Source organism: Hyaena hyaena, unplaced genomic scaffold, assembly GCF_003009895.1.
Source record: "Hyaena hyaena isolate Hyena2069 unplaced genomic scaffold, ASM300989v1 scaffold_678, whole genome shotgun sequence".
NCBI lineage: Eukaryota > Metazoa > Chordata > Mammalia > Carnivora > Hyaenidae > Hyaena > Hyaena hyaena.
The window spans coordinates 1,015,004-1,039,668 of NW_024081305.1; the positions used below are offsets into that span (position 1 = coordinate 1,015,004).

A 24,665-nucleotide genomic window follows, 5' to 3' on the forward strand; every position below is an offset into this window, starting at 1 on the left:
CCATTTTATGTATCCCTTGTATTGACAGCGGGGAACATATTCTTGGCTATCTTCCTGAGTTTGTTGAGGAGTTAGGGAAAAATAAGTCCTATTCTACTTATGGGATGGATTCAGACTTCAGGGAGCAATGCGGGACACTCCCCGAGTTCTTTGATTCCATGTACTGCAATGGCCCAAATGGCTAGTTAAAAGCCGAGGTGGGAAGCAGAGAGTAACATCCCATCCTTGAGCACTGGGGTTGCTTTATGCAATTTTAGCTTCCGGGACAGCAGGCATCTCTGGGAGTGAGATCTAGGTACCCCTAAATGGGCCTGATGGTGAGATGTACCCCTAGACCCAGGGACTGGATTGCATCACTCAAGCCCAGCAGCTGGTAAAGCTGATATGGGGGTGGTCTTTTGGCTATTTTCCTTACCTTTTGGTGGAGCACAGGGCTTCTTTTGCCCCATTTTCCCTTGTCCTCTGCACCCCAAGAAAAGTCCCAGTAGAATCTACCACTCCACTGCCATTTGCCCAAGCCCTTGGGCATCTTTTGTGATGCTGGGCTACACATTCTCCATCTGCACTTCCCAGGCTCACCTTTATGGCTGCATGCACAGACTGCCTAACTTTCCAGCTTCTACTTGGGTTTGATCAACAGGTGACACCACACTGGAGTTTGAAGGGCTGGAGGACAGAGAAATTGGGGTATTGTATCACCTAGCCCTTCCTGCACTGTCCCTTCCTACAGTTCCCTACTGAGAGCTCACCAGGGCTCTCCAGTTTCCCAGGTGAGCTCCTTACCCTCCTTTACTGATTTTCCATCACCCAGTCTACACTCTAGACCTTTGACTCTCAATTACTCTGTCTGGGTGCACCATATGTTTCTTCATCTGACAGTTACACCTTAACATATTTCGTGTTAAATTGGAGATAAACATAACCTCAGCAAGTTCATCTAGGCTCTGCCCTTTTCCTCATGTCTTAATCCAGTGGTCTCAAACCAGCAAGATCTGCATTACTTGGAACTTGTTAAAAGTGCGAATTCCTTCTGAGGAAGGAACTGGCCCCAATAGTGATGTGGACATGCACCAGAAGGTTCTGAGCACCCTGCCCCTCCCCCTCCCGCTCATCCATTCATGCATTTGGAGTGTTTATGCTCTGTGTTCTTGCCCATCTTGCTTTATATAAAGCAGAGCCATGTGCTTTTTGCTTCTCCTTCCCAAGAGAGTCCGCTTCTCAGACTCCTCAGACATACAGCCAACCAATGTATTAACCATTTGCTGAGTAGAAGTTTAATGGAGAAATATCTGTTTAAAACGACCAAAAAGAACAGCTCTTTTACAAACAAGTTATGGCAGTGACAAGTCAAAACCCCAGGTTTGATTTCCTGTTCCTTTGACCCACCCTTGGAAGAGGAAAGAGGGCAGTGAGAAGGAAAGATGGGGCCGTCAATATGTTAGCTGGAGGAATTACAAAAATACACTCTGATGTAGCAACAAGGTTATCATGAAACATGCCATGGGGGTGTGAGGTGGGGGAATGGGGAGGGAAAGATAGTCAGATGGGGAGGGTCTCCACCCTGGGGTGGAGACCTGGAGGCAAAGCCTGCCTCAGTGCCTTGGGGAGGAAGGAATCCCGATTCCCAGCCGGCAAGCCTGGGGCTGGAGACATGCTGTTTTGGGGATCACCCGGACACCTGGGGAGACAGAAATGATTAAAATGGCAAACTCAGTAGATTTTCTGATCTTTCAATCCTATTTGCCCTGATGACTGAGCAATAGAAAGGAGGCAATAAAAAGCTTATCAACTGAATAAATAGCCCCTAAAGCAGCAAGTAGGGTTCCCTAACTTCTTCTATCTATACACCTGCTTTTTCTGGCCTCGAGTCTACTGGCAGGACTCAAAGAATAAAAGAGGAGGTCTGCGGGCTGGGACTTGAAAGGCATAGCATTAAGCCCCATGCCCAGAAACAGCTCTCTTATATCCCTGGTATTTGGAATCCCTATGTAGTAATTCATTTCTTGAAGCTAAATAGTGCCCTCATTTATGGCTCTCTTCTATTACAAGTGCTCTTTCAACCTGATACCACTAATTCCTCACCGCGAATGAATCTGCTCACTTTCCATGGTCTAGAAGGATTAAGGCATGGAGGCAGAAGACATAGTATGGGGACAGGGAAAAGGATGGTAGGTAGGTACCCCTTTTCACAGTTCTGTCTAGGACTGGACCTGCACCCCCATGTCCCTCCTTCCTAACACATCATTATACATTCTAAATAGGGTTCTTTATCCCATTTTGGTGTTAGGTGGCCCCCCTTCCTTCAATGTTCTAACTATAGATTAGTATTGGATATCTCAGAAGTCCAGAACAGCCCTGGAACAGGATCCCTCAAGATGGAGAAATCTCAGGCATATGTAGGGCTGGCTGGCATGTGTGTAGGTGAGTGAAGACAAGGTTTAAGCTGTCTGCTGTAGATTCATAAGTACGTATCCATATTGGAACTCAGCCACCATGAATGTGTGCTTTTATTTTTAATTTTTTTTTAAATTTTTAATGTTTTTTATTTATTTCTAGAAGAGAGAGAGAGAGATAGCGTGAGCAGGGGAGGGTCAGAGAGAGAGGGAGTCACAGACTGAAACAGGCTCCAGGCTCTGAGCTGGCAGTCAGCACAGAGCCCGACGCAGGGCTCGAACCCACGAACCGCGAGATCATGACCTAAGCGAAAGTCAGACGCTTAACCGACTAAGCCACCCAGGCGCCCCAAATGTGTGCTTTTAAAAGGAAATTCAGAGATAGTTGCAGAAAGAGGAAGGAGAGCAATCAATAATACCGAAACGAGCTGGTTAACGTTTCCAGTGGTTCCATCAAGAACTGCATATCTCGAGCTAAACAGCAGACGGGCTAGTTACTAGTTATGTTTCAGTGCCTCTCAGCTGGAAGCTTAATGGAAAATTATAAAAATCAATTGCCTGAATAGGGGCTGAAATTGTTTGTTTTTGTTTTGTTTTGTATTTAAATAAATCAATTCCTGCTAATGTAACTGATTCTAAACTGTCTTTAGGTAAAGAAAACATTCGTGGTTCAGAATTAGACAAGAGCTTCAGTATCTCTTAAGAGCCACTTTAAAGAAAAATAAATGTCTAAGATTTGAAAGAATTCAATCCATGCCACTTCTGAAGGATACACTGAGTTAGGTACTGTGCAAATATGGCTTAGGAAGAAATAGCATGCTGGTTAAGGATCCAAGAGTATGACTTCAAAAGTGGCTAGGTTAATTCAGGGCCTTCAGAAATTAGTCATTCTGCTAAAACATACAGGACAGTCTTCTCACAACTTAATATATATGACTGCATTTGGCAATGGGCCTGTTGCAAACTAGCTTCCTGCAAGGAGCTATGTGGGCTGCCTCCATTCTGAAGTGTGGGTGCCAAAGATTAACACTTGTATTAATATACTTTGAATGAAGATTATTAATGATCTGGCTACCTTTGATGTACGGGAAGCAAAACAAAACAGCACATGTAGACATTTTTTGTTTTATGCCTCTGAGTCAGGGAAGACCCCCCACTTGGGTAATGTTTGGGGAATGTTTTTGACCAACTGATTAATTCTTTCCATTGGGTAGGTTTCTAGACTATTAGATAAGGGATATGAGACTCTGAAGATAATCAGGTTCCCAAATATGAATTAAGGCACATATGCTTGATGGGTGGGATTTTCTTAGATTTTCAGAAAATTCCACGGTGTTAGATTCCTATGCTATTCAACGTTATGTACAGGTTGATGGGCTGAGGAAAGTGGAGTTTGTAATCACCGGGCGATAAACTAAAGTTTTTGACGTGCATTATCTGATATGTATCATAGTACCTGTGTAAGCATTCCCATGCATAATGGCCAGGAGGGAGAGAGCTTGCAAGTAAGCAAATGAACAAAAATAAAACAAAAATGGCCCCCGGGAAGAAAGTGAGGAAAGATGATGATCTCTTAGTCTCTGTTCTAAAACTACTAGGTCAGTGGGGACAAATCTTCAAAACCTTGCTCAGTAACGATGCCACTGACATCAATGAATCAGTCCATCTCTGGGAAGGTGGCAGGATGGACAGATGATGAGCAGAAGAAAGAAAAGCAGAATGTGTAACTTCTGGTCCTAACAAGAACTCCTTGACATGGGAGAGTGGGAAAGTGCAGTGATTTCCATGGAATCTAGTCACCTTGAGATACAAGGAGTTTGGGAGGAGATAGCTAAGCTGTCTCTGAAGGTGAAATAGCAATAGCACAACCGCAGAAATCAGGCAGCAGGTGGCTAAAGGTAGGTCTAGCTATTGGTTCTTAGAGATAGTCTCTGAGGAAAGGTGAACTGAATGGTTGCTATGGCAACTCGATAGGAGGATTGGTCCACTTAACTGTCCCCATAGTAACTGAGCTGCTGGAGAGCTATAGAGGAATTAGTTATCTTAACATGCTACTATTATCCCCATGGTAACCAATCTCTAAATGGCAGTGGTCAGCCTTAAGGAACAATCCCAGGAAAATCTTTGCTCCCTAGAGAAAGGGGGGGGTGGGAGGCTGAACACCTTGAGGTGGTATGGGGTGTGTGCATGTAGCTGGGGGCTAATGTGCTTCCATGCCCAGGAGGAAGGCTAAGACAGTTGGGTATATAAAGTTTCCTTTTGCCCCCAGCTCATTTGTGCCCAACTCACTCATGGGTTGAAGTGGACGGTGCAGCTGGGAGGGGCTCCCCTTCCGGCTACACATTACCATTCTGATGCAGGGTGCGCCGGCGCTGGCTGGACTGCAAGCTCAGGACCAGGTACTGCCTCATAAACTCACTGAACCGCTTCTGGTTGGCCAACTTGCGGGCCGACTTCCGGGCCCCGGTGAAGCCCCCAAACCTCTTTTGCAGCTGCTTCTGCTCCATATCTCCAGCCTCATCCATGCTGGGCTCTGTCCCTTTCTGGGCTTGGATTAGGCTCCTGATGCGAGGCATTCGCTTCAGTTGTACCTCGGAGGAGGAGCTTGGCTGGTAAAGGGCAGCTGCCACGTGCTCTGGTTCAGCAGGACTGAGCTGCCAGGAGCCCCTGGCCATGACCTTGGTGCATGGAGTCCAGAGAGGGCTGCTGAAGACCTTCCCTTCACACTCAAGGATGCACAACTGCAAAGACAGAGGTGGGAGAAGGGAGGAGGATCAGGAATGTCTATTAGTCCAAAGCAATAGTCTTTTTTCTTTTTAATGTTTATTCGTTTTTGAGAGACAGAGAGAGAGCATGAGTGGGAGAGAGGCAGAGAGAGAGAGACAGACAGACAGACAGACAGAATTTGAAGCAAGCTCTAGGCTCTGCACTGTCAGCACAGAGCCCAATGCAGGGCTCAAACCCACGAACCATGAGATCATAACCTAAGCTGAAACCAAGAGCCAGACATTTAACCAACTGAGCCACCCAGGTGCCCCAATAAGTCTTTTTACTGTACACAAAATTTACATCGGTACCAGTGTAAGTGCTTCAGAAGCATCTCTTTATTAAGTACCATGCAGTAGTTACTTAGGATCATAGAATTTCCAAGTTATAAGGAAACAGAAAACTATCTGGCCAACCTCTGTCATTTCACAAATGAAGAAACCAAATGAAGAAATCTCAAAGAGGTGAGATTAATTTGTCCCAGGTGACACAGAAAGTCAATGCAGAATGAGTGCCCCAAACTACACACAGTTAGAGGCCTCGTTGAGTTTTTGAAGCCAAACACAACTCATGGCACTCATAAAGAAGAATTTTATTTGTTCTCTTATTGGGCTTGAGAGACGTCAGACTGGTTTAAGAAATTGGGATGTCAAAGCATGTGCTAAAATCTGCATGCATATTTTGAGGCCACCATGTTAAGATGAACCCTGGTGGTGGTCTTGTTTTTTTTTTATCCCACATACTCTAGTTATACTATCTGTGCATCAGTTATAGAGAATAAGGGTCAAGACCCTTGGGAATGTAGGTAGATTGGGCAGTCAGGTTCCGGGTGGGGAAGAGGGGCCATCAGATGCAACCCAGTAGACCTGCCAAGCCCCTGGGAACTTCAGGCAATGCTCTGTCTCTCTACCTAGAAAGATACTTCTACTCTAGACCAATAGCTTTGACCATGCTGTTTCAACATCACTCCTAACTGATCCTGGCCTTGGCCTTGCCTCCCACATTCCTGCCTCTGATTGGGTCTTCTGAAACCATCTACCTGCAATTTTTCTTACTATTTGCTGTTTTGGCTTCACCTCAAATGCTTCTCTGTGTTTCTGTCCTCAACCAGATGAAAATTCCACTTCAGCTTGACCTTACCATCATGGTCAGGGGGCAGCTAAAGAGTCCTTCATCAAACCTTGGAGTTCTTGCCTGGCTTACAAGGCATCAAGAGTTACTGCTCTGTCTGGACAGCTTCAGGACATCAGAAGACCTGGTGTGTGTGCCCAGTACTCTCTATCTGGGGAGCAAAACCCTCGCTCCCGTGTTCAGAGTGGTACAGATGTCAATACGGGCAAAGTTTCCAACCTGATCCCTAACCAAGGAGTGAAATGTGCATGCAGCTATATCACAGACCTTACAGCCTTTCCACCAAACCCTAGAAAATGTGTCTCCTTCAATCCTACTTCTCCAGCAACTTTTTCCATCTACTATTTTTTCCTCATGGTCTTGCAATCTGCTTCCCACCCTCATCTTCCACTAACTGCCTTCTTCAGGACCACCAGTGAATTGCTGGTCACCAGATCCAATTAACCCACATTCTTGCTGACTGCAGAATTTGGCAATGTGGACCACACCCTCCCGACATTGCATTCACCTCTCAGACTATGCGCCTTCCTCCTGTATTCCCAAGATTCTATATTTAAGATTCTTTCTTCTCATCTCTCTTTATAATCTGCCTCTTGGTGACTGTTCATTTCTGTGATCTTGGTCATTTCGTTCAGGGCATCCCAGGTCTATATGTTCAACACTTGATGTCTATCGAATTCCAGATACTTCTCTGATCCCTGTCTGGTATCTCCATCTGTCTGACTAGCACTTAAAATGCAATTTGTTAAGAATGAAGCCTACCTTTCCTTCAGGGGCAGAGACTGCCAATGCCCATTTCATACCCATCTCCCCTTCCTTACTAACAGGACACTTGTTTTCTTCCTCAAGGCTACATGTATGTTTCTCAACCTCCTTTGTAGCCAGAGGTGGCCAATGACATATAAATGGAAATGACCAAATGAGGCTTCTGAGGAAAGTAGGGGGCTGACTTATCTGAGAAAAGCATTCTTTATTTCCTTCTTCCTCCCCTTCTTCCAGCCTCCTGCTTAGAATGTGGACATTTTGTCTGGTGCTTAACTGGCCATCTTGAAGTCATGAGGTGACCCGGGATAGGAAGTCATGTGAGGGTGGCAGCCATACACAGATAAAGCAGAAAGAGAAGGAGCCTGGGACATTGGTGATGAGGGGGAGCTACCATACCAACTCTGTATTGTCCACCTCTCAACTTCTTTATGGGGAATCAAATCTCTGTCTTGTCTAAGCCACTGTTACTTTAGGTCTCTCTTACTAGCAAGTGAATTTAATCATCTGATATACTTTCACTACCCTGTTTGCCCTTCTGCTTGGTCTGGGTGGGAATTGAAATCATCTCAACTTTAAAAAACTGTTTTTAATGTTTATTTTTATTATTTTTTTTAAATGTTTTTTATTTCTAGGAGAGAGAGAGAGAGAGAGAGAGACAGTGTGAGAAGGGGAGGGTCAGAGAGAGAGGGAGTCACAGACTGAAACAGGCTCCAGGCTCTGAGCTGGCAGTCAGCACAGAGCCCGACGCGGGGCTCGAACCCACGAACCACAAGATCATGACCTAAGCGAAAGTCGGACGCTTAACCGACTAAGCCACTCAGGCGCCCCTTTAATGTTTATTTTTGAGAGAGAGGGGATGTGGGGGAGGAGCAGAGAGAGAAGGAGACACAACATTCGAGGCAGGCCCCAGGCTCTGAACTGTGCTCTGTCAGCACAGAGCCCTACATGGGGCTCAAATTCATGAACCACAAGATCATGACCTGAGCTGAAGTCAGATGCCCAACCGACTGAGCCACCCAGGCACCCCCAAATCATCTCAACTTTAAAAAGGACAGAATCCAAAAGTCAGTTAAATTCCTGAGGAATAGCACCAACATTTAAAACTTAACTTTTACAAAGCTCAGGTAGTTTTGATATCTTCCTGGGTTTGGAAACCACTTGGCAGAGTCCATACTTGCATGTTATGATGAGGTTCAGTAATGTGTCCAAAATTACACTGTTAGACAACACAACACCTGAACAAGAACCCAAATGTCTCAAGTTCCAACCCAGGAGCAGTGTGTGCTTGCAATACAAATTGCTGGAAATTAATGCAAGAGTAAGGATCTTGTGAGGCCCAAAGGTAACGTTCTAATGGGAAAATTGCTCATTTTCTGCTGTATCAGAATGGAGAAGGAGACAGTATCTGGCAGGAGTGCCACTCCTCTTCACTGATAAGGTTTCCAAGGTGTCCCCTTTGCCAAGCCCTCCTGCCAGACAGTGGTCCTACTGATACACAAGTCGCTGGCTTTCTGAGCATGTCTTTTCCATCTTAGATTTTCCTCAGAGATACTGACAGAACTAATATCATCAGTGCCAACTTTTTCACACCCACAATATCACTGGGTATGAAAGAATGATAGACAACTTTCATAGGTAGGGACAGCAGAGTTTAAAACAATGGTACATTGTTACTCAAGCAAATTTGAGTGTTCTTTAAGAATTGCCACTGGTTGAGGCACTTGGGTGGCTCAGTTGGTTAAGCATCTGACTTTGGCTCACATCATAATCTTGAGGTTTGTGAGTTCGAGCCTGTGTGAGGCTCTGTGCTGGCAGCTCAGAGCCTGGAGCCTGCTTTGGATTCTGTGTCTTCCCCTCTCTTTGCCCCTCCCCTGCTCACACTCTGTCTCTTTCTCTCTCAAAAGTAATTAAACAGTAAAAATTTTTAAAAGAATTGCTATTGGTTTGTTAGAATGCAAATTCTTTTTAAAATATGTTTATTTATTTTTGATAGAGACAGAGTGCAAGCATGGGAGGAACAGAGAGAGGAGACACAGAATCCAAAGCAAGCTCAAGGCTTCCAGCTGTCAGCACAGAGTCTGACCTGGGGCTCAAACACATGAATTGCAAAATCATGACCTGAGCCCAACTTATGAACCACAAGATCATGACCTGAGCCAAAGTCAGACGCTTAACGAAATTAGCCATCTAGGCACCCCTAGAATGCAAATTCTTAAACTACACCCCTGGAGATGCTGATGTAAGCCAATGGGGGTGCCCAGGAATCTGCATTCTTAATAAACACTCAGGTGATTCAGAGGCTGGACTGTGAGAAATCCTGCTTCTGAACTTGCTCTGAGGAGGAAGGTGTCATGATGGAAGTGGTCAGAGTCTCCTACAGAGAAAGGGCTACTGGGGTCTGTATTTAGCCTGCTCCTGAAATATTTTGAAGACAACTAGATAGAACCAATTTGTAGTATGTTGTTTCAGATCAAAATCCTATTGGGTATTTCTCTGTAGCAGTGGGTGTCTCCTGAGGCCACTTGGCAATGTCTGGAGACATTTTTGGTTGTCATTCAGTGGGAGGGAGTGGGGAAGATGCTACTGCTATCCAATGAGTAGAGGCCAGTGATGTTGGTAGGCATCCTACAATGTACAGGACAGCCCCTCCTGACAAATAATTAGCCAGCCTAAAATGTCCACAGTGGTAAGTCTAAGGAATCCTACTTTACAGGACCAAAGAGAAATCATGGGTAGTATTGGGAGAACCAGCAGAAGTGTCAAATTTTGGCACCAACGTGGACTTTGAGCAGACTCGGTCCAATCCTCATAGGATAGAAGCCCCAATGCCTGTTGAACTGCTCTGTGCCCTCTGTTTACAAGAACAGGTGGAGGTTGTTAAACCTAGAGGCTATTAGATCTTCTGTGAGCCCCTGGGTTGCTAAGGCCAGATGGTAATTAGATTGTGTGTCAATCAGAGAAAATGCAATTGTATGATCAAACCAGATGCATAGACTGTACAGAGACTCAGCATACTGTTAGATGAATTAGGTACTAACAAAATCATCTCAACTCTTGATTTAGGGGAAGGTTTTGGGCAAATGTGAGGGATCCAAATTCATAACAGCATTTGTGGCACCAGATGGGCATATGAGCTTAATGCCTAACACTCTGGTCTAAGGGACCCACCAACCTCTTTCCAGAGATTGGATAATGGCCTATTAAGTGAGCTGGACACATTTTCACAGCCCACACTGATGACATTGCTATATTAAGCCAGAGTATGGATGAGCATCTGGAAAATCTCAGACTGGTACCAAATTGATCTGTAAAGCTGGGTTTGTGGGGAAACTGAGCAAAGGGCCATTTGGATGTCTGGGATCAAACATTTAGGGAAATAGGCACATGAGCCTACTGGAAGGAAACGAAGAAGCTGATTGATGTTGTCAGGTTTCTGCCACTAAAGAATCAAATCACCTCTGACAAAGAGACATTTGGGAGTTATTTGTTTTAGGAGGTTGTGCCAGAATATCTGAGGGTTAATACAAGTAGGCAAGCAGATGAATTAGTGCAAAAGAAAACATACTAGGAATTCTTACTGCAAATCAACTAGTAAGAGTTTTCATGTAATGAAGATACAAAGTACTACCAGAAGTTAGTTTCTTTTGCTATTAATCAAGTTTCAGTGAGTTTTAGTTAAATTTCCCCAGACCTTGAGGGTTACTTTTTTCCTTGTCTCTAGGACAACTCAGAGAATCTTGTTTTTTCCACTTAAGCTGATGGGGTAAGTACCATTCTTAACTAGGTGGAAGGAGCCCAAGATATTGCAGTGGGTTTGGATGTATGAGTCATTACTGACCAAAATTCTAGTCTAACAAAAAACCAGCCATACTTGGACCATTTACCTGGAGTGAGAAATGCAGAACTTATTGATAAAGCCAAAGATTTAGGGGGTCCTGGAATCGCTCAGCATCACATAATTTAGCGGAGAGATTGGGAAGGTGACCCTTGCCGAAATATCTAAGTTCCCCCCACCCCTATAATTCACAGAATGTGAAAAGGTTGCAAGATTTGGAAATGAGATGTGGTTGCCAACATTCTAGGCATTTCATCAGACTTTTAAAAATAGGTTAAAAGTGAATACAAACTACAAACAAAACAGCCAGGCAGTCAGGTCCTCTGAAGGTCAGCAGGCACTTTGAAGGGTTTATGCCTCAAGCATGAGGCTATGATTGCCCATATTCTAACTTGTTTCAAAGAAGTATCTAACAGCATTGTCTGGACCCCAGAGATTTAAGATGCCATGGAGGAATGGAAACATCTCCAAATTCTTTACTGGCTTTGAAAGACACCAGTGTGAAAACTTGCCAGTGCCTGCAGTAGATGGGCCTATTAGGAGACTAAGGGTCTTGCAATTTTACAATTTCCGTGGGACATGTTTATCAAGTACTGCTTTGTGCCATGCTCAGTGCTGCATGCTGGGGCTACCCAGAAGAATCAGAAAAGGAAGCTCACATGTAATGGTGAGAGACTAGCAGATACAAACAATGGTCAGAACATAAAGAGTGAGGGGCTGGCTACAGTGGGGCAGGTGGAGAATCAGCACAGTGTTCTCTCTCACAGGTGAAATTTAATCTGAGTTTTGAAGTAGGGGTGTTGGATGAAGATGAAGGGAGAGGGATGTGGCAGATGGTGGGCAAGTTCCTGAAGCCTTAGCAAGGCCAGGAAGGGAAAATGGGATTTCCCAGGAACTTTGAAAAGTGATTGAGCCCAGCAGAGAGAAGGTGAGGGGTGTACCTTTGGGAGACCCCTGGGGACAGCTGAAGGCCTGGGATCCAGGGACGGCATCTCAGAAGGAGAGAGTATGAGGAGGAAAGAATTCCTCAGTCTTGGTGATCATTTCGGTTTAGGGGGTGGGGAGAGGGACAGGAGCCCACCAGGAGGTAATAAAAGAAGAGTCCAAATGAAGAAAAGAACCAGGTGAGTTCACTGGGAAAGGACAAAGAGGAGGAAACCTGCAAATTGGTTCTGGGAACCTCGGAGAGAGCAGCTAAGGAGTGATGCAGCCCAAAGGGGTCAGGGCTGCAAGTGTAGATTACTATCTGGGTGTACAGATATCTGTTCAAGTCCTAATGCTTTCTTTGAGGGGGAAATAAAGCATTGCCATGAAAGCTAGAGATTCCAGCATTGTGCGTAACTTTCAGTCTTGTCTAGGCTGCAGATTGAGAAGTTAGTAGTGTAGCGATGATCAGATTATTGCTTAATCAACTCATCACCCGTTTCCATGTAAACCAAGTTGGCTACTCTCTTTACTAAGACCAGGGCAAAGGAGTTTTTAGATGAACTTTTAAACCTCTCTGGGCTGCATGGAAAAAGCCTATTGGCCTTCTGTGTTCCAGCCAAACTCAGCTTTTCTCAGTTCCTTAAATGCCACTTCCTTGTGGCACAGGCATTTGCACGTGCACTCCCTACTCCCTACACCACCTGGGACACTCTCCCTGTCTCCTTGCTTCCACTCCTTAGGTTTCCTTAGAGACTTCAGTTGCTCCAAGAGTCCCCTCTGTCCTTCTAGCTTAGGTTGGGGTCCACTGTCTGTGCTTCCCCAGCACCCAGTAGTTAACCCCTCTTGGAGGGATTGTGGGATCTTCTCTCCCACTGGTTGCAAACTCCGTCCATCTGCTTACCGTGGACCCTTTGGCCTGGCCCTGTGCTCAGCAAATAGAAAACCAAAATGGATGAATGAGAAGGACAGGTAAACTTTGGATGGGTCATCTGGGGATGCTCTTCCTGATGCTGTAGAAAACCGCTGAGCAGGTGAGGGAAGACTTGATGTTTGGGTCTGTAGGGGCTGTGTCTGCTGATTGTTAGTGAGCTAGCCCAGTGTGAATGTGTGTTCTATATTTGTACACTTGCCTTAAGGAGCAGTAGTTACTTTTGGTTGTTTTTAAAGGTTGAGCAGTTTGAATTATAACATCTTTTGAAAGAAGTTTGACTACAAAGAAAAATAATTGTGTTATATTGGATTTAATGGAGGAATAACTATTTAGGCTGACATGAAAGCAATTGAGAAAGCAGTTTATTTAAGGAAAAGTAATTTAATGCCAAATTAGCACCTCTAATTCAAAATTTAAAATATAATGGCCCCTAGGTGAGTAGTCGGTTAAGCATTCCACTTTGGTTCAGGTCATGCTTTCATGGCTCTTGAGTTCAAGCCCTGCATCGGGCTCTGTACTGACAGCTCAGAGCCTGGAGCCTGCTTCGGATGCTGTGTCTCCTCACCACCCCCACCCCATCCCTCCCCAGCTTGCATTCTCTTTCTCACAAATAAATAAAACATTAAGAAAAACAAAAAAAAACCCCAAAAACAAAACAAAAAACAAAACCAAAAACAAAAATTTAAATATAACAGAGCATTTGGGTGTTCATTGTAGAATTATCTATAAAATCAAAAAAGGAGGGCAATGTACATGTTCAACAGGAGGGGAATAGTTAAACAAATTATCCTGTATTCCTAGAAAGAAAGAACTTAAAATCATGTTTAATAGCATGGGGAAATTATCCTGGTATAATTTAGAAAGTGAAAAGACTAGGACTCTTTCTATGACAGGTGGGATTAAAGGTAACATTCTTCTTTTATACTTCTCTGAATTTGCCACATTCTCTAAAATGAGCGTGCATTATTTCAATAATGGGAACAAAGTGGCAGCACATGCAGGTCTTTATTTGAATGTGGAAAAGTGGAAAGATGACAGGGTTCGCATTTAGAAGATGCTGAAGTCAGCATCTGTTTCCTCTCAACCACGTGACCCCAGGCGAGTCACACGACCTCTGGGCAAGGCCTTAATTTCTCATTCTGGGTTGGAGGAAGGAGGGAGAAGAAGAGCCTACCTCAAGGTTGAAGCTTTCTAGAGTTGGGCGGAGCTTCTCTCTGCAGGTCAGACAATCCTTCTGGCAGCTGCTGGACACGCTGGAGAAGAGGCTGAGCATCAGGAGGTCACAAAGCAGGATTTTCATGGTGCAGGAGCAGAGGCAGGGCGCTAAAATACTAAAACACAAGTGAGGACAGGCAGCAATTAGAACAGCCGTTCCGTGGGGGCCTTGCACAGGGGGTGTCACCAGAGGGGACGGCACCAGGGCCCAAGATTTGCCTCCCAGGAGGGAGCAGCTTATCAAGGATACAAGAGGCCTGCTCCTGCCAGCCAGGCCTCCTGTTCATGCAGGGGTGAGTGTCTGCGCTGAAGGGCAGAACACCCCTGTGCTTCCTGCCACCTAGCTGCCCTAGTGCACAAGCACTTCCAGGGAGCTCAAGGCCTCCCTTTACGACTTACCAATGTGTGACTTATGACAACCTCTCCAAGCCTCAGTTTTCAGTCTGTAAAAGGGGGATAATGCTGCCTGTCTCAACACAGGGCCATTGCGAAGAGGAGATGAGATCCGTAAGGAGGTTGTGCAAAGTGCTGTGCATGAGTGAGATGTGCGAAATGAGATTCATGGATGACTTGTGTACTGTGCCTCCTCCTCCCTGGCCTTCCCTGCCTCAGCCAGGAGTGCCCCACACCCCAGAATGTGCTCTTCCGGAAAGCTCCTTCCAGATCCTTGTCTGTTTCCCCTGCTCCACGTGAGCTAGCGTCCTGAGCCCAAGACCGGTATGTTCACTCTGCTACACCACCCAAAACACAAGACTAGGTGTGTGGAGTTATTTGTTGAAAAATGAAGAACGATACTAAGACAGTAACTCCAACTCTCATTAGTTGGACCAGTAGTTTATATTTTTTATGTAGGATTGCCTGAAAGAAGTGCAATTTTTCCTGTTCCTCTTTAAGTTTATCCTCTGAGCAAGCCTCCTAAATCAAAAATCTATATCCTGGGACTGGATCATTTTGGGTCCCTGTAGAAACATCTGTACTTAGAGGGTTAAATGGAAAGGGAACAAGGGAACTTTCTGGCAATTTTGTGAATGTTCTTGATTAGGTATAGGTCGCAGGGGGGTATACATTTGCCAAAACCCGGTGCATTTCCCTATATGTAAATTTCCCCTCAGCAAAGAGTCAGCATTAAAAATTTTTGCCTTTATTGCTTTTTCATCAGACAAAACTGAGACAATGTATAAGCAATCCTTGCTACTCAAACGCAGTCTGCCGACCAGCATCAGCATCCACTGGGGACTTGTTAGAAATGCAGAATTTCAGGTCCTACTCAGAACCACGGAATTTGGATCTGCTTTTTTAGCAAGCTCCTCAGGGGATCCATACACATGCTAAAGTCTGGGAAGCCCTGGGTGAAGATGGATGTGAAATGGAGGCAGGTCAGCAAGAGAAGGAAGGAAGCCTGCAGTTGAATTCACCCAATGGCCACATTGGGAGACTCCTCCAGCCCTTCTTGTGTGTCATCCAAGCATCTCCTACCAAGAAGATGTCCACTCAAAGATGCTCAATGTTTTGTTTTTTTATTTTTTTAATGTTTGTTTATTTTTGAGAGAGAGACAGAGTGTGATCAGGAGAGGGACAAAGAGGGAGAGGGAGACACAGAATCCAAAGCAATCTCCAGGCTCTGAGCTGTCAGCACAGAGCCCAACGCGGGGCTCGAACTCATGAACCGCGAGATCATGACCTGAACTGCAGTCAGACACTTAACTGACTGAGCCGCCCAGGCGCCCCTGTGTTTGTTAATTCAATGAGGTGACATTTGAGACAGGTTTTGAGTGAATAACAGTTTTCCAAGAGGACAAAGAAGAGGGCATCTGAGCGGCCCAGGAAATGGCCTTTGGAGAGGCAGAGTCAGGATCACAGCTTGTGAGGCCAGCAGGCTGGCGTACTGGGGCCACCTGCCCACACTCCCTAAGGGATGCTCCCTGCTGAAAAGAGAGGTTCAGTCAAGGTGGAATCAGGTCTTGTTTTGCCATCCAAAGGGTTTGGGCTTTACCCTACAGGTGATGGGATGTCCAGGGCTAATGAACAATGAAGACAAGCGTCTATACAAATAAACATTTATGCATTTTTCTTCTGTATCCCAAGGGCCAGTGCCGTAATTGAGACTTATTGCCTTTGTTATTGTGATGGCCTCCTAATTAGTCCACCTAATGATTCGACCTTCCACCAAGCCACCTCCACATCTAATGACATCACTTTGTATTTAAAATAAATCTGTAACCCCCAATGGGACTTAATACTCCTACTGCCTTCTTTTTCTAGCTTTTCTCCCTATTATTCACCCTGCTGTCTCTTCTGATCCTAGTGAATCATGTATAGCTCCCAATGCTAACCTGTCCTTGATGCCTTTGTATCTTGGCAAATGATCTTTCTGCCCAGAATAGTCTCCACCTCATACTTCTGACACACCTCAAGAGTTATCCCCTCTGGGAAGCCATGTCTACCCCCTGGTCTGAGTTAGAGGAATCTCCCTCTGCTTCTGTGGCCTCGTGAAACATACCACAGTGGGAAGGAAGAGAGCCTCAGGGGCCTGTCAAACAGGCACCACAGACCTGTGTCACAGGTTGGGATTTTCTTACCTGCTCATCACTGCAGAGTGACTGGGTTCAGATTCCATACCTGCAACTCAACCTCTCAGTTTCTCATCTGTAAAAACTGGACAATAATAGTACCTGTCTCATACGGTGATGAATGTATTAATGTTTGTAAGCAGTTAAAATAGCACCTGGCACATTACCAATACTGTATACAAGCTTATAAAAGGAAGAGCCCAGGGGCACCTGCGTGGCTCAGTTGGTTAAATGTCTGACTCTTGATCTCAGCTAAGGTCTTGATCTCAGGGCCGTGAGTTCAGGCCACATGATGGGCTCTGTGCTGGGCATGAAGCCTATTTAAAAAAATAAAAATAAAGAAAGGGCCTAACACCTAGCCTTCACTTTATAATACTATCATTGTCTCTCACATGGCACTTATAACATTATGCTGTAAGCTTAGACTTATGTGTCTATTTCTCCCACTGGACTATGACTCCCTGAAGGGCGGAGACCATGTTCTACGGTTCTCTGTATTTCCAGCCCCCAGCACAGGGTGAAGAGGCCCCTGAGAGGTGCTCGGAAAGTCTGAGAAGTGACAGTGGAATATTTTAGGAACACTCTTTCATCTCCTTAGTTGCCGTAGAGTTGAGGAGTGTCTGGGAGTGTCAGCATCATTAATGGCACAGGAGCCACTTCAGGACCCAGGCAACTGACAACATGTCTATTAGTGAATTATTCAGTTCAAGACAGGGAGGGGTGGGAACAGTGTTCCAGAGCGAGGCACTATGCATCCTAGGCTGGAACCCCACACAGGCTCTGGCAGAAGACTGGTTACAAATGGCTGTGAGGGCACGGTTGGAATAGTGTTGTGTGGTAAGTTTGCAGGTTAGATAGGTGTTGGTGCATCCACCACAGAAGCTCATCACACTTCCAGACTCTTTTGAAGAGGAACTGTATCTTGATTACGTTCCAAATGGCCACCACAGAAGCACACATCTTAAATTGAGGACTGCCTGAATATGTCTTTTGTTTGAGACTTGCCCTTACATTTCTTATTCTATTAAACTTGAGTCATTCTAGTTAAGGAGACATTTTTGTAGAACTTGTCCAGAATGGCATGGCTGTGCCCTGTATGGCCACGTGATGGCAGTGCCTGTACGTCACAGAGGAAAGGGAAGGCTAGGAGAAAAGGAACTGTTTCCTTCCCAATACACAATTGCAATACCTAATGTTTGCATAGGCTGAGCTGATAAGTTGTGACAGATGTTAATAAAATGCTCTCTGGCTGAGGTTTTTCATGAACCTCATTAACTGCGGCTACTTGCATATTCAGGAAGTGCCTGGTGGATTGACTGATGTTTGTTATCTCAAATTCTAGGTAAATGGGTTTTTAGGGTGAGGTGAAGAAAGAAGATGAGCTCCAGGGACATTTAGTGTGTAAAATGTGTTTGAGAGCCTTCCTGCATGTAAAATATGAGCTGTCCTTGGTTTGGCACTTGGCAAACCTTGTCAAATTGACTTGGCATTAGCTTGGCCCTCCTGGCTGGTCCATGATACTCCTCTCTTCCAGTCTCCAACCTCCCTAACCTCTGTGTCCTTCCTACTCTTCACTTTGAAAATGTGACTCCACCTATTATGTAAAAACTGTCCATACACAAAGCTATTTATTCCCTCCAATTCAAAGAACCCTTAAAATGCAGCTGACCACACACACCTGTCTCAGGCCTATCCTGTTTGTGATACTTAAGAGACATCAATGTAAGTAAAAGCTCAAAATAAATCTAATTAATCCTTACAAAGGGGACCATATTTTGTACTCTTTGGTATACTCCTCATAACGCCTAGTACAGTTGTGTTCTAGGTTAAGTTAGATTTTTGAACTGTATTAAAAAGTAGAAGTTTTTCATTTGTCAGAAATCTCAACATCTATGGTTTTTGTTTTTGTTTTTGTTTTTGTTTTTTTAGCTCTGTGTACAAGTTCATTTCAATTAAAATGAAGGCAAGTGGGGCTTCCAGGTGGCTCGATTGGTTGAGAGTCTGACTTTTGATTTTGGCTCAGGTCATGATCCCAGGGTGATGGGATCAAGCCCAGCATTAGGCTCTGTGCTGATCAGGGAACCTGCCTGGGATTCTCTCTCGCTACCCCTCCCCGACTTGCATGTGCACACACTCTCTCAAATAAACAAATTTAAAAATAAAAATAAATAAAATGAGGGTGAGGAATTAGTTAATTCATGGGTTATATTTATATTTCATCTTTATACTTTGTGTGACTCTGGGCAAATTATCTTACCTCTGAGAGTGCCTGTCTTCTCACCTGCACAGTGCGGTTCATGACAGGTGGTTGTCATTTATTGCACAGTACTGACCATCAGTGAGATAAAACCACCCAGAATCTGTTGGAATTTTACCTGTATTTTACTTGTATTTCACTTGGTGACCCAAGCTCACTTCCATGTGGTGATACTACAATCTGGACATCTCTTATTGAATAAAGAAATGTTTAATTACCTATTATTTCAGTAGTGACACCTTCTAAATTTAATTGTGCCTCACTGTTTATGAAGATAAAATACCTCTGTGTGTTAGCCTTAATCTATTTGCATGTAATCTAGCTTCCAAAGGCAATATAATTAGTTGCTTATCTGTTTGGAGGATTATGTATGAATCAAAAAGTTAATTGAGTTTTGTCTTATGACCTATGAGAAAGCCTGTAATTTTGGAGCTTTTAGTGGAGAAGGGAGGAGAGGCCAGCTTTCTGCTAGAGCCACATGTGTGTAGATACTGTTCCTCTCATCAACTATGTGCGAAGATATTGTTCTTTACAGGTTACAAAAGCTTTTCATATTCATATAGAACCCTATCATCTAGGGTTAATAATATAACTCTTTTTGGGGCACCTGGGTGGCTCAGTTGGTTAAAGTGGCCAACTTCGGCTCAGGTCATGATCTCACAGTTCATGAGTTTAAGCCCTGCGTCGGGCTCTGTGCTGACAGCTCAGAGCCTAGAGCCTGATTCAGATTCTGTGTCTCCCTCTCTCTCTGCCCCTCCCCCTCAAAAAAAAATAAACATTTAAAAATAATATGTCTTTTTTTGAGAGGCACATAAATTCATAGGGGTTAAGCAACTTGCCTAAGATCATCCAGCTTATAAATAGCAGAGCCAGGGCTTAACCTCAGATGTTTAGACGTCAAATTGTATGGTTCTGAGAAAACATAAACTCTATATACTGATTCTGCTTCACAAAGGTTGCCAGATTCTGGCAAAATCCCACTGGAACAGTCTCTATTTATATTTAACAGTAATCCCATTACTATTGTATTCATAATACAATATGCCAGTTGCTGTGCTAATTGCTTTGTAAGCATCCATCCTATGGGATAAGTGCTATTGTCCCCATTTTACAGCTGAGAAGACCGAGGCTGGAAGAGGAGAAGTAACTTGGAGTGGCTGAGGAAGGCCTCAAGCCCATCTGATTTCCAAGATCATGCTCTCACTAGGCTACTCACTGATCTCTGCAGCTGTGTGTCTCTATGTAAGTGAATTCATTCTAAGGACCTGAGCCCTAGACTCCCGGTTCTCTGATTACAATGTCCTTACTGCTGCCTCCTCTTCATAGAGAAATTTTTCATTGCCCACAGGCACAGAGGTTCTCTTCTACGTCCCCCATTTCTTTGACCCATTGCAGACAGGACTCCTACACTGAGATTTGCTTGTTCATCAGCTATTACTGAGGAAGGCGTCTTTAAAGTCTTTTCCTCCTCTGACTAATGCACTTATATCCCAAAAGGTCCTTCTTCTGCTCTAAGTTTCCACCTGGAAGGAGGCAGTGAGCATAGAGGAGATGGAGAGCAAAGCAAGTCCCCCACCTTACAGAGACCAAGGGTGCCTGGTGCTGGGGAGCAATGAATGAGAGTCCTGAGCTTTGAGGCAAGAGGCCTGGGCCTCTGTAGTTACCTGTGAGATCTTAAGCAAGACCTTTTCTTTCCTGGGCCTCAGTTTCCCCTTTTCCAGAAAGAGGCAGTTGGGTTAGAAGGTTAATACTTTTTATTTTATAAGTGCCCAGGTATTTGTGCCCTCCCAGTAAGGGCAAGCAAGAAGGAAGGAGGGAACAGGGAGGAAAGATGAGGGTTTCATGAGGAAGTGGCTTCAGGGCACAGGACAGAGGCTGACATAGCTGGGGCCCGTGAGAGAGCCTGGCGTGGGGCAACAGGCACATTTCCTGTCAGAGCTGCCACAAAGTTAGAAAGGTAACACTTTTTTTCTTCTTCTTCTTCTTTTTTTTTTTTTAAGTAGGCTCCTCACCCTGCTTGGAGCCCAGTGTGTGGCTCGAACTCACAACCCTGACATCAAGAGTTGTCGGGTGCAATCCACTGAGCCACCCAGATGCGCCTGGAAAGGCGTCACTCTTAAATTTGATCTTCCTTAACTTTGAACTGCCCACGATTCCACATACACTGTCAAGATAACATAAATGGATTTTTTAAGGCTTTTATGTACTTTTATAACAAGGTCACTTGAAGTTCTTTCAAAAGATTCAAAAATACAAATAAGCAAAAGAGCAATGAATCTAGACCTATCATCTTCAAACTGCTTTAACTTTATGCCTCCAGCAATCAGTTTTGAGCACACATTTCCAACTTACTTATAAGTTCTATACATTATAACCCACTACAGTGCAGAATACGAGCAATAACATAAAAAAAGAGGCTTTACTTTCCCAGAGCCCATTGGCTTGCCCGGCATCCACACTCCTTTTGCAGACCATTGGCCCAAACTCATTACTGTTCAGCTACGTCGATACGGGTGCTACATTGATGTGGGTTCTGAGGAGACAGAGGACAGTTTGACAGTCTTCCTCCTGCATTTAGCTCTACTCAGTGTCTGTCAGAAATGTCACGTGTTTCTTGGCTGAATGAGTGAAATGATGAATGGGGCATGGGGGGGTGGGGAAAGAGGAGAGGTTGGCTCTGTGCTGTCAGCTTTGTGGCGATTCACTGATATTTTCACTGGGACTTGGGACTCCTTGGAAGCAAGCTTTATACCTCACCTGTCAAGCCAGGCCCTTCAGAGCCGGCAAAACTTGTTTCAGCAGTGCTGAGGCAGCAGCCAATATTTGCAAAACCACAGGATCGCAGAAAGTCAAGACTGAACGTGATGGGAGCCTATCTAGGGAAATGCCCAGAAAACTCAGCTGGCCCCCAAATTTGATGTGCCCCAAATCTCATGGTTTGTGGTTAGTGGGAAACCTTCATGTTAGACAGCAGGAGCGCCTATAGGCATTGAAAGAAAAGCGTTTAGAAAAATCCAGTGTGCGTAATGAATTCTCAGCCATTCAAGCCACTTCAAGTTGCTGTCATGAAGACTCCTGTTTTCTGAGAAGGGCCCATCCCCTCACAACGATATCTGATGTTGCTCCACCCAGATGCAGGATGATGGGTAGATTGCAAGTTTCCATCATGGGCTTTGGGAGTGGTGGAACTATGGGGTGGGGCTCACTGAACCGTGCTGATGAAAACATAGAACGCTCACCCTAAACTTCACATCCCTACTGTGTGTGGGAGGGGGCAGGGTATATTAGTATGAAATAAATATGTAGAAAAATTTAGCTCACTGCCTGGCACATAGTAGGTTTCAATAAAAATGAATTCTTTTGCCCTCCTTCTGTGCCTTTGTCCTGGTTACCACCTCCCTCTCCAAAGCCCTTGACCCATCCAAATTCTTCCTCCTTGCCTGCCCAGTTCGAATCCCTCCAGCACTTGCTGTCTGGACCATGCAATTTAGTACTTAATTACAGCCAGCCTTGCATTGTCTTCTAATTGTCCCCCACCCCCACCCCCATTAGTTGGTAAGTACCCTTGGCCCTGAGGGGGTGCGTGCAGAAGCCAGGAGGGCTGGACTCTGTCCTCACAGGGCTCAGTCCAGTTCAGTCCTGAACACATTATTTAGCCTCTCAGCTTCAATTTCTTCAACTGCAACAAGGAGATAATGACACTACCTCACAGGGCTGTTGCAGGGGATAATGGGTGTGAAAGCGTGAAGATGTAAATCGTTGCACGCATGGAAAAGGCTGTTATTGTCGCCTCTGTTGAATCCATGGAGCCCCCGCCCCAGCCATGCACTTCTCCTGCCTGGTGGAGTGTAGATGATAAATACCTGATTGAATACAGAATGGCTTTGCGACAGCTCCTGTCAAAGGCTCCAGAGAACACGGGTTTTGAGCCTAATCCTGCAATTACTCCCTTCATTGGCAATGCAAAATCTCCTGCATTCTCTAAATCTGGGAGTACCCTCAGCCCTCAGCTGATAAAGCAGGGGCTGCTGACCCGTGGAGAACAGAGCTGCACCCCCAAAACAGCCTCAGGATGCACCATAGTGCCCTCGAATGGTGCACACAGAACGGTCTGCTTCTTTTACTAGGGCGGTGGTTGAGGACAGTCTTTCCAGGCACCCTTGCCTACAGAGGACTCAGCAAGTGCAAAGGAACACGAATCTTTTCTGTTAAAGGTATCACAGCATCAGTGGAAGTATATTGAAAATTTCCCTGCCACACTTTATAAATGCGAAAAAGGAGTGTGCATGTAGCAGCCACCCACAGGCAATGAGAAAGAGCAGCAATTTCTTTGGGAGGTTTTGATAAGAAGCCAGGCAGTTACTTTCCCCCTTCTATGTTGAAAACTCTGGTTTAGGCTTGCTGGCAAATGCCACGCAAAGCTCATCTTTTGTTAGTCTGCCGAACAATGTTATTGGTTATAATTGGGGCAATTATGGGCTGCTCGAGGAAGCGAAACACAGATGTTTAAGCCCAGGATCAGGGTATTCAAGTCCAAAGCAGCTTGCTTTAAATAGTCCATTTCCCGAATCATCCTGCTTTACTTGAAATTCCCCCAGAACTTGCCCATGTTCAGAGTGAGATGGGGGGGGGGGGTAGTGAAGGGAGGAGAAGTGAGACACACATGGGGGGAGAGAGAGAGGCGCACAAAGGAGACAGGAAAGGAGACTGAGAAAGAGCGAGAGTTTGGATGACTTCTGAACATCGTATTCATCAGGACCCGCAGAGACCTTTACGTGGGAGAAATGGGCAGGAGGAGAAACATGCAAAGAAAGAGAAGAAACAACCACATAATTCAGAGTATGGGAGTCCAAGGTCATCCCTGCAGAAATCTACTTGGGATTCACACACCGGCTGTGTTCAGCACTATACTGGTCGAGCACAATGCCCCAGGTCCCACTTTTCCCCCACATCATTACTAGCAATTTCTATTCAGTGCATAAAGGAGAAGGGAGAAGACAGAAAAACTCAAATCCAAATCAAGTTCAGTGGTATGTTGAAAATCAGCTTGAATAATACACTATGAGGGAAGGAAATAAAGGAAGTCAGCCACAGAGAAAAATCACTCCCAAGGATGCCCTGAAAGGCAAGTCCCCTGACCCAGTGCCTGCTCCTCCCCTAATCTCACTCCTACATCCACCATTTCTCAACAGATAACAACGGCATAGTAGGGGCCACATCTGGGGAATCGAAACTTTTTCTCATTTCCAAGTTCAGCGCTTTCTTCTTCTGCATCTCTCTTCAGGATAAAAACCTCAGCCCTCCCCTTCTATCCCTCATCTGAGCACAGAAAATAAGATGAATGAAGAAATAATTCCCCAGGCATCCACCCTGGACAAAGAGAGGGTGAGGAGAGAGCCCAGGGCTCCCAGCTGTTTGTCTTGGGGCTGGGGTTCGCATGCAGTTGCCTACCTGAGAGCTGTCAGTAGCCTGGCTCCTTCGGATGTGAGGCTCGGTTCCGCCGTATCAGCCACACCAGCATATATATATCCTCCCCCCCACCCGCTCAGCCCTCCCCTTCCCTGCCCACCTCGATGACACATACACACGCTGACCCCCTTAATCAAGCGAATAGCAGAACCTACAATCCTCCCTGGCTGCTCCCCGCCCCCTTGGCTCTGTGCTCAGACCTGTGACACCCCAGCCTCCCCTACCCCCCCATCCATCTATTCTCAAGCCTGCTTTACCTGGACTCTATTCAGCCAGGATCCCACAGCTGCCTTCCCTTTGCTTCCAGAGGCACAGCAAGGACTGGGGAGCTCTGGCAAGTCAGTCAGAAAAAAAGACTCCTGGTGACAGCGACGAGGCAGACCCCAATCCTGGAGTCTCCTTGAAC

At 45.2% G+C, this 24,665-nt stretch overlaps 1 protein-coding gene across 2 annotated transcripts; it reads right to left on the reverse strand.

Moving 5' to 3' along the window:
- Nucleotides 1-1,272: 1,272 nt before the first annotated feature.
- On the reverse strand, nt 1,273-24,281 carry PNOC (prepronociceptin). Of its 2 annotated transcripts, none has more exons than XM_039217184.1 (4): nt 24,242-24,281; nt 13,923-14,079; nt 4,741-5,134; nt 1,273-1,678 (listed from the first exon to the last, which is right to left on the reverse strand). In XM_039217184.1, exons 2-4 carry the CDS (start codon nt 14,046-14,048, stop codon nt 1,593-1,595), a joined length of 606 nt encoding a protein of 201 aa, XP_039073115.1. In that variant the 5' UTR covers nt 14,049-14,079; nt 24,242-24,281; the 3' UTR covers nt 1,273-1,592. The 2 variants fall into 2 exon arrangements, with proteins under 2 accessions (XP_039073115.1, XP_039073116.1); XM_039217185.1 differs by having other exon boundaries at nt 1,617-1,678; nt 4,683-5,134.
- Between the last annotated feature and the right edge of the window lie 384 nt (nt 24,282-24,665).

Coding starts and splice junctions, on each gene's coding strand:
- PNOC (XM_039217184.1), bottom strand. CDS start 14,048: ATGAAAATCCTGCTTTGTGACCTCCTGATGCTCAGCCTCTTCTCCAGC. Junction 5,135..13,922: donor TAGAAAGCTTCAACCTTGAG/GTAGGCTCTTCT, acceptor CTGTCTTTGCAG/TTGTGCATCCTTGAGTGTGA. Junction 1,679..4,740: donor GCGCACCCTGCATCAGAATG/GTAATGTGTAGC, acceptor CTGTCTCCCCAG/GTGTCCGGGTGATCCCCAAA.